Source organism: Paramormyrops kingsleyae, chromosome 23, assembly GCF_048594095.1.
Source record: "Paramormyrops kingsleyae isolate MSU_618 chromosome 23, PKINGS_0.4, whole genome shotgun sequence".
NCBI classification, from domain to species: Eukaryota; Metazoa; Chordata; class Actinopteri; order Osteoglossiformes; family Mormyridae; genus Paramormyrops; species Paramormyrops kingsleyae.
Window position 1 is genome coordinate 5,050,961 of NC_132819.1, and position 15,614 is coordinate 5,066,574.

At 41.6% G+C, this 15,614-nt stretch overlaps 1 protein-coding gene across 1 annotated transcript; it reads left to right on the forward strand.

Annotated features, from left to right (window-relative positions):
- The first annotated feature begins 2,403 nt into the window (after nt 1-2,403).
- LOC140581872 (cathepsin K-like) lies at nt 2,404-11,441 on the forward strand. Its single transcript, XM_072705517.1, has 8 exons — nt 2,404-2,438; nt 3,192-3,324; nt 3,540-3,662; nt 3,850-4,002; nt 7,008-7,223; nt 7,706-7,871; nt 10,723-10,828; nt 11,049-11,441. The coding sequence occupies exons 2-8, from the start codon at nt 3,193-3,195 to the stop codon at nt 11,143-11,145; spliced, it is 993 nt and encodes a 330-aa protein (XP_072561618.1). The 5' UTR covers nt 2,404-2,438; nt 3,192; the 3' UTR covers nt 11,146-11,441.
- Nucleotides 11,442-15,614: the final 4,173 nt, after the last annotated feature.

Sequence of the window (15,614 nt, forward strand, 5' to 3'; positions counted from 1 at the left end):
TAGCACCACAGCCCCGGGTTGTTTAGCGACATTTAGCTAAATTCATCTACGTTTGGTTAATCAAAAGGAATAAAACACTACAACTTAAAAAGATGTATTTAGATGTATTTTGTTAGTTTTATTTTAAATAAGATGCCCCCGGTTTATTTTATTACATTTAATAGCTGTAGGAACTAGTGAATGTTATTTAGCATCATACTATGGTAAAATAATACCTTGGATATATTAATTTTTTAAGGGATAAAAAAAACATCATTCGTGTTTGTTAAGCATATTGTCCCACACGCCCTGACTGTCGTTGCATGATTTGCAGAATTGGACTTTCTTATTGTGCGAACAAATCGCCACACACCACTATCATTTATAGAAAACAGCTGAGGCAACTAGTTTTCTGAATTTTAAAGTGTGTATAAAATAAGTAAATGTGTGTAAAATAAGTATAAGATATGTTATAAAGCATAAAGCCAATGATAATTAATAAAGAATTTAAGCATAATATCCCACACACACACCCTGGCCTATAGGTGGTAGAAATGGCGTTATCCTGCGGCCTACAAGATAAAAGCATATGGCACCAAAGCGGGTTCAATAGTCTTTAAAAGAATAAAATACATGAATTTATTAATGTACTGGTTTAAATGCGTTTTGAGGATAACAAAACTTTTAACGGCGTAATTTTAACGGGGTCTAGCTAGAGAGGAAAGAGGGTCTGGCAGTTTTAAATAGTAAAAGGAGTAGCTGTGTATTGTTAACGGGGTGTTTTTAAACAAAATACACTATTTCACATCAGTAAAAACAGAGCCATCCTGTTTGTAGGGGGGATTTATGTGTATTGCATGTCTAAACATGTCGGTCAGCTAATGGTCACAGTGGGCGAACGGGGCGTCGGCGCAAGAGACTTTTTGGAGTCGTGAGTGATAAGAAGGAAGCATCAATGAAACAAAATGGACGCCATTTAATCGCTGGTCCTGGGTGTGAGAAGCACACAGCCAGCCGCCCCATCCTGGCAGAAAGCACATTACCCCTATTAATTAATCTGTCTTATTTGTAAATAGTATAAAATAATATATTTCTAAATAAAAGTCGATCTCTAACACCACAGCTCACCCCGCTGCGGTGTTGGATTAAGTATCTAACTACAATTGTTTAATCAGCGGAACAAAGTGCCATAACTTAAACGGCTGTATGACACATTAGTATACATTTTTAAACCAATAAGATTTAAGGAATAAAACAATTTAGTTGTATGTTAAGCTTATTGCCCCCCCCCCCACACACACACACACCCCCCGGACTATAGCCGTTGCATGATTTGCAGAATTGGACTTTCTTATCGTGCGAACAGCGGGTGGGCGGTGTAGAAATGAGTAACTGCCTAAAATTAGGCAACATTTAGCTCTTTTTGTTATAGCGTTATTTTAAATTAATATGAATGGGCCTATAAATCATTTAGACAACAAGAAATGAGGAAGATTCTAAACACACGTGTAATTGTGAGAAGCACGCCACCATCCTGACAGAATGCACATTAACTCTATTTGTTAATCTGGCTTATTTGTAAATAGTATAAAATAATCTATTTCTAATTAAATAAAAGTCGAGCTCTAACACCACAGCCCCTGGTTGTTTAGCGGCATTTAGCTAAATTCATCAACGTTTGGTTAATCAAAAGGAATAAAATTCTATAACTTAAAAAGATGTATTTAGCTGTATAAAAAGATGTATACATTTTTACATGTGTGTGGCATTGATTAATTTGTATTTGTTATACTTTGTATATAATATGTGTGAAATGATTGTCACTGTTGCTTTAAAGCTGCATGAATGCAATGGATAATGGATATCCATCCATCCTCAGACTGGCAGCATAACAAGCAGGACAAACCAGACCTCTCTCTGCAGGGCCATTGACTGGCTCACTCTGGGGGCTCGCTGGGCATTCCCAAACCAGCTGGGAGATGTCAGTCGCCCAGTGTGACCAGGATCTGCCTCAGGGCCTGCTCCCAGTGAGACCTGCCCTTAGGAGCTGAGCAGGTGGCATCCTTGTGAGACGCCCAAAGCTCTCAATCAAAAGCATACCCCATATACTATGGGCATAAACCACAGAAAAACCAAGATGACGGACACACCATTCACTCACACATTCACATCTACAGACAATCTGCCAGCTCTAATTAGCCTTAGCATGTTTTTGGATTGTGGGGGGAAACCGGAGTACTCGTTTTTTTGGGGGGGAAGAACATGCAAACTCAACACACATAAAGCCAGAGTGGAACTCAAACCCTGGTCTCTGCATTAACCACCGTGTTCCTGTATTTCTCATCAACTTAAAATAAATTTTACCCCCACTCACTTCCGTACCAATGCTTCCTTATATAAACACACATTAACTGTATTCAGAGGGGAGTCTGGACTTCTGTTCCACAACTTGCAGACAGGTACCATTCCTTACATTTTATTTATTTATTTTTATTATTTAACTTTACAGATGTGTTATTCTACAGATTCCCCTATGTCTGGTTGTCAATATATTAAATTAATACAATTTTAAATGCATATTTTCAAAACTGTAATATTACATACTGTATAATTATATATGTTGTTTTAACTTGTTTTGGGCTCTTTTTTCCACACTATTTGACTTTTTCTTGGTTTGGATTATATGCACGTTATAGTATTCTCCGTATTTCATAGTAATCGGTTCCGGTGACGACTTTGGTAGGGTTCCACTTAAGCGAAGTTGCCTCAGGTATCTTATGTGTATTACTGTTTATTGTCTACTTTTCAACAAAAGCAACTGAGATCTGATATAAAAATTTCAATTATTCCTTCAAAAGGAATTTGGTCATAGTGTTTTATATATGCAGTATATTCCTTTTCACCTTCAACTAAGTCCATCATCAATGTCTCAGTGTGAAAACAAGTCTGACTGCATCTGTTAATTCCATTATAACCTATAGGCCTTTCATTCAACACTGGCAATAACATGCCATAACTCCCTGAGATTTTTTCACAATGATCAGTGTGATGAAGCAGTGCTTGACTGCTTAGGTAAGACACCATTAACACACAACAGTAGGGTTACAGGGCGTCAAATGTAAACCAGAATGTAGCAGAAAGGTCATTGTCCTCATGTTGACCCCTTGAAGAAACCTTAATTGTATAATTTGCCTACTGCCGTTTTCTCACAGGATGATTTGGTGTGGCGGTGTTCTGCTGCTTCCCATCTTGGCGCTGGCCAACTTCACTCAGGGTCCTTCGCTGCTACTGGACTCGGAATGGGAGAGCTGGAAGACCGTCTATGAGAAGGAGTACAATAGCCGGGTAGGTTCATGCATGATGATAGAGAGGTATGGCAAACCTGTGAAGGGATACCTGGAGGAAAGAGATATATTGACATTCAAGAAGATCAATGACAAGTCATGTATCAGTGTTCTGATGACCTGACGGCACATGCTGAGCTTCTGGCTGTGAAAGAATGAGCTCACCATAGCCTGGATCACTAAGAACACTGTTAATGATTGGGCTGGAACTTTCAGGAGGAGGAAGGAAGTCGGAGGTCCATCTGGGAGAAGAATATGCGACTGATTGATGCCCATAACCAAGAATACAAGCAGGGGATCCATTCCTATGAGCTGGGGATGAACAGCCTGGGAGACATGGTAAGTACCTCTTACAGTATGATATATCCAAAAACTTCATTTACCATCTACATGAGTAACATGGCCAAAAGTATCATCAACAGTGTGTTATTCAACAGACCAATTAGAAACTGCCTTAAAGATGAATACTAAGTCCACAAACAAACCCATAATGGATGCAAATTTCTTTGATTGCTGATCCACACAGACCAGTGAGGAAGTGACCGCGATAATGACCGGGTTGAGAGTGCCACAGATCACTGAGTCCAACAACACCTTCCTCCCTGACGGTGACCTGGAGAAGCTGCCCGAGTCCATTGACTACCGCAAGAAGGGTTATGTCACCCCAGTCAGACAGCAGGTCAGTGCAGAGGATTGTGGGAGAAGACATTGGACTAGAGAGCAGATGATTATTAGCTTTTATTTTCTTGTATGTTTATGTAATTTATCATGGACTTAGGCTGACTTTTTATATTGCTTAAGATAGTTACATATAACATAGGGGGCGGTTATATGGCCCAGTGGACTAAACTTCTATGCGTGTGATGGTGACTGGTTTGAACCTGGGCCTTGGCAGAATAGCCACGTTTGCGGACCCATAACCCCCCCCAGCTCCATGGGCGCTGCTGCAGGTGGCTGCCCTTCACTGCCAAGCTCGCTCTCCCCTCCATCTGTGTCATGGAGAGCATGATGGGGTAGGCAATAAGAGAATTTCCCTACAGCAACCAGAGGTATCGTCATTTCATAAATATGAGAAAGTCACATTTCAGTCGACATCAAAGGCCGCTCACAAGAAAAATTTATTATAGCCATAAAAAAGGCAGTTCATCTTCCCCTGCCATTTTGTTTTGACAAAAAACAACCCCACTACACAATAGTATACGGTAAGATGGGAAGCCCAAAAACCTGAGAATATAATAAAAAAAAGACACTTTTGATATGTAAAGCCTTTACTTTTCTGAAAATCACCTTTGATTTTGATTCACCTGAGAACTAAGAATTCCAGCTTACCACATACACTCATAAGCCATGTACTGAGCAGCGTTGTGTTTGAACAAATGTAATATATCATAAAGTTGTGTCATCAACTATAAGGAAAAGGTCCACACCATTCATGGGGAGTTCCTGTTATTTAGCTGAAACGATTCCTGCTGAGCTGACAAATTTATGTTGAGTTGAAGCCTGTGTTATTTGATAGGTAATATGTAGTGACATTATTGGAAACGTATGCTTTTATATCACTCATTTTGAAAATGAAACTATACCACAGTAAGATGAGAACATTTCTTGGGTTAATACAAATTCTTGCTCAATCAGACTCATTCATTCATTTTCTATACTGCTTTGTCCTTTTCAGAGTTCACAAATGCAACATTTTCATTTAGAGCAGTGGTTCCCAAACTTTTTCCAGCCACGTACCCCAGACATGTCAGCCTCAGCCCGTACCCCCTGCTACCAACGACTCTTAATTAGTGTCTATAAATAGATTGCAATACCGCATTCATAAAAATACCGTAAATACTGCACAGTCGATTATTTCTTACCACCAAATGAATTTATTAATATATTTTAGTAATAGATTGTTGCTATCCGGTGGGAGAATTTCACAGTAGGGATGGGCACGGAAAAGGTTTCTGGTTCCCGTCCCATCCCATTCGCGTTGGAGGGTTTCCGTTCCCGTCCAATTTAACCGCCAAATTTTCAAAACCCATTCCCATCCCGTTCAGTCCCGTGGGATGTCATTCCCGTACCGTCCCATTCCCGTCAAATTTCACAAAATCTTCTACCGCTCCCGTGTTTTTCATGTATTTCCGTTAGCGCTTGTTTTCCGCGACCAGAGTGGCAGATATTTTTGACTAGGGTCCTGGGAAAGTTGCACCAGCATCTTACTGGTGCATGCCATGGCAGAATTTCAGAATAGAAAAATACGCAGGACTTTATTTAATGTGCGGTTAGACGCTGTTAGAGACATTTAAGTTATCCGTGACAAAGCTCTCCAGTGAGTGGCATGCCCCGATCGTCCGCTCCTTCCGTGTGCCAAGCCCCCTCGTTAACCCTGTGTGGATTCCCCGTGTTTACCAGCTGTTCCTGATTGTTGTCAAACTTGTCATTAGTCCATTGTATTTAGTCCATGTTTCCGTTTGTTTCTCCAGTCCTGTCATTGTATTGTAATTCTGCTTTATCGCTATAGTGTGTGTTCCTTTTCCTCATTAAACCCCGCATTTCCCCGATCCTATGTCTCCTCGCCTCTGCTTCCCCGGTCAGCGTTGTGACAGTGAACCTACTTCCATGCTGCAATGTGAACATTTGCCATATTCCTAAAAATTCTGTTTATTGCACAGTGTCTGACCACACAGACCTAGATCATACTGGACATATCAACTGGACATATTTTCCACTATTACAGATTGATGTCTTGCATATACTGATTTTATCGATTACTCAAGAACATACAATATAATTAATACCAATTGTTTTCACTGTAAAAATAATTCCCATGGTTGTTCATATTCTCATTCTTACTTAATATTTACTTTTTAATAATATATATAACGAACCGAATCAGGCTTAATCAAGATAGGTGATCTATCACTTTAACGATCCCCAAAATTAACCTCCTGGACCGGACAAATACAAATTAACGAATGATTAAACATTATATGTGTCACGATCCGCTCCGTTCGATCCCGATGTGTGCCACGCCCACCTCGTTACCTCGTGTGATTACCAATTGTGATCATCTGTGTCCTGTTATTTCTGCCTAGTCTTTTGTATTTAGTCCGAGTCTCAGTCTGTCTTCCCCAGATCTGTCATTGTAGTGTTAGTGGATGTTCGTACCTGTCCGTCTTTTGGTTAATAAAACCCTGTTTGCCCTACGCCACGGCTTCGCTCACCTGCTTCCCAGCTCGCCCGCCCCGCGATTGCTGACAATATGCGTCTCTTTTTGTATGTTTTCTAAATAAGACCGCGTGCCCATACCCAACTGTAATAGCGATTAAAGCGATCTATTCTTTTAGTATTTATGTTAAAGCAAGACATTTATTTTATTACTGTTGTGGGATTAATCTTTGGAAACACTTAAATTTAATAAGCACAAAAACATATGACATAAACACGACTGTATTTTGTGTTTTACGGCTTTTTTGGAGGTCACCGACTCCGCTGTTGTGAGAATTACTGACTGTCTCGTTGTTCGAATTCGTGATTCCCCCCGCTCCCTCGCGTACCCCCTACAGCCTCTTGCGTACCCCAGAGGGTACGCGTACCCTAGTTTGGGAACCGCTGATTTAGAGAAACACAGTCCTGCCCCCTGGTGGACAAATAGAAAGAGGCAGCCTTTTCAAAGTTGCGATTTCCTCCCTTCAGGGTTCCTGTGGCTCCTGCTGGGCCTTCAGTGCCGTTGGTGCCCTAGAGGGCCTGATGAAGAAGAAGACGGGGAAGCTGGTGCCACTCAGCCCTCAGAACCTGGTGGACTGTGTCACCAAAAGCCATGGCTGTAAAGGAGGCTATATGCACTCTGCCTTCGAATACGTCCACATGAAGGGCATTGACACTGAGGAGGCGTACCCTTATGTTGCAAAGGTGGGCCATTCATTAATTTTTTCACAAAAACATATCTTATCTATGACTGATTGCATCTAGTCTACTCTTATAATTCCTGGTTCATTCTTCAACTTAAGAAATGTTATCGTAATGTTATAGAAATGTTATAGACAATGAAGATGTGCAATGTATGTGCTTAAAATAATCCAGGAGCAGTTTTCAAATATGTAGATGTAGAAATCTGAAAATATTGCATAATTCAAAACAATAACCCAAGCAAGGCCATTTAAAAAAAAATCTGCTTCAGAAGTAGCAGAAAAACGGCTGATCTTGCTCTCTGACTCCAAGCTTCACTCCCCAGTGGTAGATGGGATTGATGAAAACCAAAGAATAAATAGCATATAAAGTATCATCATAAAAATTCTTAACCTGACAGAAATGTGACAATCTGCCTGAATACTGGGACCACATGGCCCCCAAACACCCTCCTTACTGTACATACAATCGTTTATATCCATCAGGACCGGCGATGTGTCTATAATGCTTCAGGAAAGGCGATGAAATGCCAAGGCTACAAGAACGTGGCATCCAGGAATGAGAGAGCACTGCAGGCCGCTGTGGCCAGTGTGGGGCCCGTGTCTGCAGGAGTCAGTGCCTCACTGCACACCTTCCAATTCTACAAAAAGGGTGAGATTCTCTCCTCAGCCGGGCTTGTCATGGACAATGTGCTTTGCACGATTTGACATTAGCAGTTAACGATAAAAGACAAGTAAGCTGGTGCAATTCGTCACTAGTACCTGCAGGGGGCGCTCAGCAGAATCTTGCCTAGAGTGCCCATATAATGAGTTACTGACATAACATTGGTTCATGTAACATTTCCCATTGTAACAGCTGTGATTTTTTTTCTATTCGCAGTAAAAAAAAGTACACACATGTATTCGGGCCCACCCCAAACTTCCCAGCTCCTTTTCAAGTTTCAGAGTTCTGTCCCAATTGCTAGATGCTCATTTCAATCTTGTTGACTTTCATCCATCCACAAGACCTGTTCCCAGTCCTGAATACTCCAGTGTTTGTCTTGTTTAGCCTATAGTAATCTCTCTTTCTTAAAACCACGAAGTAAAGGTTTCCTGGCATTAACTCAACCATGCAGTCCAGCTGCTCTCAGTCTTTGCTTGACTGTATTAAGTGATACCAGTTTCCCTCTGTACACATTAATCACAGCCCTCAGATGCCTGCAGTCATCTTCCCATTTCTTTTGCATGTCACTCAGTGTTGATCTTTAGCCTCTGATGCCACTTTGCTTGCCCCAGACCCTTTCTGGTCACTGTTACTTCCTGTAAACCTTTTTCTTTGGTAACAGCAGCTCTCTCCATGCTAGGAGACATTTAACTTTCTGACTTTTCTGGCTCTTTACTAAAATTTCAAATTTGAGCTCTCTGTTCAATTGTTAGCTGTGCCTTTCCAGCCATTACAAGCATAAAAATAAATATTTATCTAAAATTCTCACTTATACAAGTGGCTACCATTTAGTTTATTGCAGTTTTTCCTCAGTGGCTTTGGTCCAAATCCTTAGTTTATCCATCAGAATGACCAGTTCTTGTTTCATTGTTCACGAACAAGATGGTCAAAATGCTTAGTCTTCTTGCCAAAAGCAATGTACTCTGTATTTTCTGATGTAAACTCTGACTCTTGATGACAATGACTGAAAATGTACAAAGTTGTACTACAGTATTACAATACAGTGAACAGAGTTGGATTACGTAGCTGTTGTCTGTATGAAACGTTTGGATGGTTGAGGACCCAGGTGTTCTCCTAATAGTCGGCTGCACCCCTCGACCAGCCTCGCCCATTGTAAGGCCATAATTGAGGACATGGTCCACAACTGTGGCCCTCATTTCATCAGGAACAGGCCTCTGTTTTTGGCCTCTTCTACCTCTTCCTCCGTTTTGCCTCCCTGCCCTTCCACCATGCAGCCTCACTCCTCTTCTTCTTTCCGGCTGCTGAACCTCTTCATTTCCTCTTCCATTGCCAAATTGTAACAATGTGTTGTGCTGGCAATATATGTTTGCCAACTGAAGGTTCATGAGATGCACCTCTGAGCTATTTTAGAGAATTGGTTGATCACTGGTTGATCTAATGCTTTAAGCATTCCCCTCTACTAATCAAAGTCAAGATTCAACTTAGAGCAATTCATCAATTCAGGACACATTTATTAAAAAAATAAAAACCTAACAGATGTATAGAGAATATGGTTGACCGATTATGAAAACTGGTTCAACCATTTTGCATGAAATGACTTATACAATGAACTAATGCCTAGATGTTTTGGGGGGTAAGACTATGCAGAGAACCAGTACAACATTTCACTAACGTCATAAAAAATGGAAAATGTAGGAATTTGCAGATGATCGTACATAATCATTTGCATGACTGTGCCAAAGCATTTGCAGTTGGACCAAAACAATGAGACTTTGCATGTATGATGTGCACAAGTGACTTGATCATGTGGAGGCAGTAGAAGTAGTTATGAGAATTTCATTTCTGATCTGAGAAGTGCATCAAAGCAACTGAGAAAATCAGTAAGACACAATCAAGTGAAGCCAAGAGCAAATCAAGTTCACAAATTAGTAAATAGAATTCCAACACAAAGTGAATGTCAGGGTTCATACACTTTTTGATCAACAAATTTCCATGACTTTTTCATGACTTCAAGCTAAATTTCCAAGAATCAATTCAAAGAAAGATTTTTTGTTCAACCTATTCAGGAAAAATGTTCAGTTGATATGCTTGTTGCTTTTCTCTCTTGTTCAAACACACACTATCAAAAAAGTTGCATAGTTTAATTTCCATATGGTCTAATAACGGTGAGCTGAACAATTAACCACACTAGACATTTGGAATAACAACAATAATTATTGAGTTGTAAAATCCAGTGGTAAAGACAGATTATTTGTGCGTGTCATTCTTACCCTAATGTGACATATGTGCGATATACATGTCACAAAAGTAAGAGCGAAATAATGTTAACTTCAAGTAACGTTATAATGTGTAAAGTTGAAATATCAGGCATAATAATAATAATAATAATTCCACAGGGCATGTAGAAATTACTTTATATCTGTTGTGAAAGTGTTTCTTTTATATATTAAATGTGTTCCATCCAATAACCAGGTGAATGACAACAATTCTCTCTCTGTCACACACACACACACACACGCAATTGAACTTTACATTCTGTATCTAAATTTCTCTGCTAGCTTCTACTCACAGCAAAGCAATCTTTTTCACAGATAGCACATTAAGTGTTTCTACGAGAAGTGCTGAGTTCTCATGACCCCACACCCGATTGCACAATCATGTCATTCTTATGTATGATCTGAAATGTGGAGTTAACAATATTTATTATATATAAAAATATTTCTTTTAGCATTGTCCACAAGACCAAACTAAATGGTGGCAATGCAATTCAGAATCAGTAAAAGCAGACCAAATGGTGAATCATATGTCAAACTTGCAGATCTGTCCTCTTCTATTGTAGGTGTATACAATGACCCCAGGTGCCGAAGAAACACAATTAATCATGCAATTCTTGTCGTGGGATACAGTTCCGCCAAAAGGAGAAAGTACTGGATCATCAAGAACAGGTGTGACTCCACAATGTCTTTCTTGTGATTGGTCAGTTTCACTACATGTTGGTGCAGCAATGGCTGCAGCTGGTCTTTATGGACTATGGACAACTGATGCACGTTTATAATATCTTCTGTACTACAGCGTATGCTGTGCCTGAACCTGCAGAGTAGACTAAAGAGACTATATCCATACGTGCCTATCTAACTTTTTTTTCGTTTTTTGCTTCTTGTATAGCTGGGGGAAAAAATGGGGCATGGAGGGTTACATGCATTTGGCACGTGACAGCAAAAATGCCTGTGGCATTGCCACCTATGCCAACTACCCCATTTAACTAGTAGGAAGCGCTATACCAGTGAAGGAGGAGATACTGGTGAGGAAGAGTGGCAGAAGCAGAAGGACCTTGAGGAGAGTGCAGTCAAAGTGGGCAGACATGAAAAACACAAAACGCAAGAAAAACTACATCCAGACATGGAACATCCCACTGGCCATCACTGACGACTGCTTACATTTACTCATCAGAATACAGCTGTGTGCCCCCATTGTTTCCAGAGCTAGACTCACATGACCTCCACTGGATGAAGCTTTTTTTAATTTTTATTAAGAATGAAATAAAAGCATGCAATCAAACTCGAGTACTGCTCTTTTTTGACTGAGCTGTGTTATGGTGTTAGGACTTGGGTTTGTAGTATGGCAGATGGAAGATCAGATCACACCAGTCTTATCCTCCCTTCATTGGTTACCAGTTAAGTCTCGGATTGACTATAAAATACTGCTGTTAACCTATAAAGCACTGAATGGCCTTGCACCAGACTACCTTAATAATCTGCTGACCACATACAATCCCCCACGCTTGCTTCGATCTCAAGGTGCGGGATATCTGTTAGTACCTAGGGTAGAAAGATCTACGGCAGGCTGCAGAGCTTTCTCCTATAGAGCTCCTCAGCTGTGGAACGGTCTTCCACCGGATGTGCGGGTTTCAGGCTCACTTTCAATATTCAAGTCTAGACTAAAAACACACCTGTTTAGTTTAGCTTATAGGGACACTAGTTCTAGCTCTAGCTAGCTTCTCACTCCCAGTTAAACCTATAATGTGAGGTGTAGAGCTGGGTGGGGATCGGTGCCATTGGCTTTGGATAAACTGAATTGACAGTGCTGTCACTCTAGCTTCACAATTGCTTGTGGGATTGGAGTGCTGACATTTCAGGGACTCCCCATGCCTGCATTCCCACCTGCCTCTCCCTCCTACTTATGCTGCCATAGCCATATCTGCCGGAGCATTGCACTTCATATTGCACTCATCTAACTTTTAGCACTGCCTATAGTCTCCCTTACTTTGACTAATTGCATTTATTTCCACCACCTTCTCCTGGGGGGTGCTGCCTGGAGCCCTCAATCTATCAAGATGTCCAGCACACCCTGCAACATGTGACATCGCCACTACCAATGACGACCATGCATCCAGCTCGCCGTTCTGCCTGTGTCATCTTCCTTGTATGACCCGCTCCCTGCCTTCTGGCTGCCTGGCGATTGGAGGGAGTGGTGGCACCGGCTTGTCATCTCCCCCCTGCTCCCCGTTTGTGTTTCAGATTTAACTGTATTTGACTCTCCCTGCCGGCCCCTGGAGGATGGGCTCCCCCTTTGAGTCTGGTCCCTCCCAAGGTTTCTTCCTTCTAGGGAGTTTTTCCTTGCCACTGTCGCCTATGGCTTACTCACTGGGGGCTTTGGGTGGGGATGCTGTAAAGCGCTTTGGGACGATGTAATGTTGTGATAATGCGCTATACAAAAATAAATTTGTTGTTGTTGTTGTTCCACTAAAAAGGACATTAGAGGCTAGGCCAACTACAGAAGTCATTTACAATTTAGCATGATTTTAATGACCAAAAAAGTCTTTATGAATCGTCTTTGCCCTGATTCTGCTTTGGTTGCTCTTTCTCCAGCCCCTGTGGAGTATCCTGACCCCCAGGCTGAAGTGCAGGCCTTACTGGGTATTCTTACTGACTGACGTTGCCTGTCAGCTGTGGTCTGGTCACTGGCCTCCCAGTGCTGGAGAGACGTGTCTGTTTCCGTTTCCCTAAAACAGACATTGTGGGGTTTTTGATTTTTGGCTCTTTGACTATGGAATGTCTTGTGTCATGCTTCACAGCATATAAGTGCAGAATAAATGTTTCTTTACCTTTCCTAGTACAAGCTGACATGCACAAAGTATGTGCATCTCCTAGGATACCACCTCTGATCCTATCTCGACCCTGTGGTTCGTACTAAGGCCATTTTTAAATGACCTCTATAAGTGTCATTAACATTTAGCACCCCACCATATCAACCTTGCTGTGAAGTATTTTATGGTGGCTAGAGTTCCAATCCCACCACCAACCCATAAAATTGTTACCCTGAAAGTTGGTGGAGCACTTGCAGGGGTGGATGCAGTTTAATGTCATACCTAGGACCCATAATTCAATGTTTGTGTCCTTAAGTTTATATACAAATTTCATTGTTCTGTTAAAAGTATCAAGCAGTGCTGGTAAATGATTGGAGGTATGTATTCTGATTGTCTTCACTAAAACGATTTTCAAGCAAACCTAGAAATATATAATTCTATCAAAAAAAATGATATCACTTGAGATTTGACTTCGATTTCAGCTGAATGGCTTGAGACTCGGCTTGTACTTGGAGCTCAAAGACTTGATTTGAACTCGAAGCGAAAGACCCAGGACCATGTCTTTAGAAAGAGCGACGCCATGACTGTAGCTAAACAACTGCTGACTGATTTTGTTCCAGGATTTAGGATCCCACTGCAGGTTTCTAGTGATCAAGGACCTCATTTCACTAGCAAGAGTTTGCAAAAGAAAGAACAAGCTACAGCTGCAGTATGAAGGCCCCTACTGAGTGCTTCTTACCAGAACGGCGGTAAAACGCCAGAGGAAAGCCAAGCCAGCCACGGCCAGACCACTCCCCAGATGCTCCTGGATGGATCAAGCCAATGATCATGTTCCTAAGAGCATGGGGAGATGGTGGCATAGGAGCTATGTGGATGGGGTGGCTGCAGGGAAAAATCTGACAGGCGTCCCAGCTCAGATTAATACTAATTAACCAAACACACACACTGAGCATCTCAGAAACCACTGCACTGCCATATTTGCTGTGCAAACTCATACCCAAACTACAATGATGCACATGCTATCAACACCTCCCTTGCCTTATCTTGCCCAGGCTGTGAATTATGGCTACTAGGTATGTTCATTTCTCACATACAATTTTCTCAAGGTTTCCTCATGTTTACATTTCCGTTCAGACAGGATGAATCATTAGCGTTGATATTCGCTGCCAAAAAGTAACAACACCTCATATGTCGATTTGAAAACAGGAACTAGAGGTATTTGCAGTTGCAAGGCTGTGCAACCCCACTGGCAGACCCTCACCCAATTCTCCACTGAAAGTTATGATTAATCAAACATGCGTATAAAATGACTGCACATCGTTACGCATTCATGTTCATTGTTAACTAAGCAAGTTAAGGCTCTGCTAATCCATAAAAATTGCGAGTCCTTACCATAACCTACTCACCGCAACAGCACCCACCGCACTTCTGCTGCGCGGCAGAAGCACGTGGCAAGGTGCGCGCGACAGGCGTTGCGCTAAATTAAACCCCATCTGCAACGTGGAGCATAGGAACCTTCAATACGGTAAAAGAACTGACGTACACTTATATATACGATTGCAGCTCACAAAGCTTTAGTGATGTTCAGCCATATATATATATATATATACACTCACCTAAAGGATTATTAGGAACACCTGTTCAATTTCTCATTAATGCAATTATCTAATCAACCAATCACATGGCAGTTGCTTCAATGCATTTAGGGGTGTGGTCCTGGTCAAGACAATCTCCTGAACTCCAAACTGAATGTCAGAATGGGAAAGAAAGGTGATTTAAGCAATTTTGAGCGTGGCATGGTTGTTGGTGCCAGACGGGCCGGTCTGAGTATTTCACAATCTGCTCAGTTACTGGGATTTTCACGCACAACCATTTCTAGGGTTTACAAAGAATGGTGTGCAAAGGGAAAAACATCCAGTATGCGGCAGTCCAGTGGGCGAAAATGCCTTGTTGATGCTAGAGGTCAGAGGAGAATGGGCCGACTGATTCAAGCTGATAGAAGAGCAACTTTGACTGAAATAACCACTCGTTACAACTGAGGTATGCAGCAAAGCATTTGTGAAGCCACAACACGCACAACCTTGAGGCGGATGGGCTACAACAGCAGAAGACCCCACCGGGTACCACTCATCTCCACTACAAATAGGAAAAAGAGGCTACAATTTGCACGAGCTCACCAAAATTGGACAGTTGAAGACTGGAAAAATGTTGCCTGGTCTGATGAGTCTCGATTTCTGTTGAGACATTCAAATGGTAGAGTCAGAATTTGGCGTAAACAGAATGAGAACATGGATCCATCATGCCTTGTTACCACTGTGCAGGCTGGTGGTGGTGGTGTAATGGTGTGGGGGATGTTTTCTTGGCACACTTTAGGCCCCTTGGTGCCAATTGGGCATCGTTTAAATGCCACGGCCTACCTGAGCATTGTTTCTGACCATGTCTATCCCTTTATGACCACCATGTACCCATCCTCTGATGGCTACTTCCAGCAGGATAATGCACCATGTCACAAAGCTCGAATCATTTCAAATTGGTTTCTTGAACATGACAATGAGTTCACTGTACTAAAATGGCCCCACAGTCACCAGATCTCAACCCAATAGAGCATCTTTGGGATTTGGTGGAACGGGAGCTTCGTGCCCTGG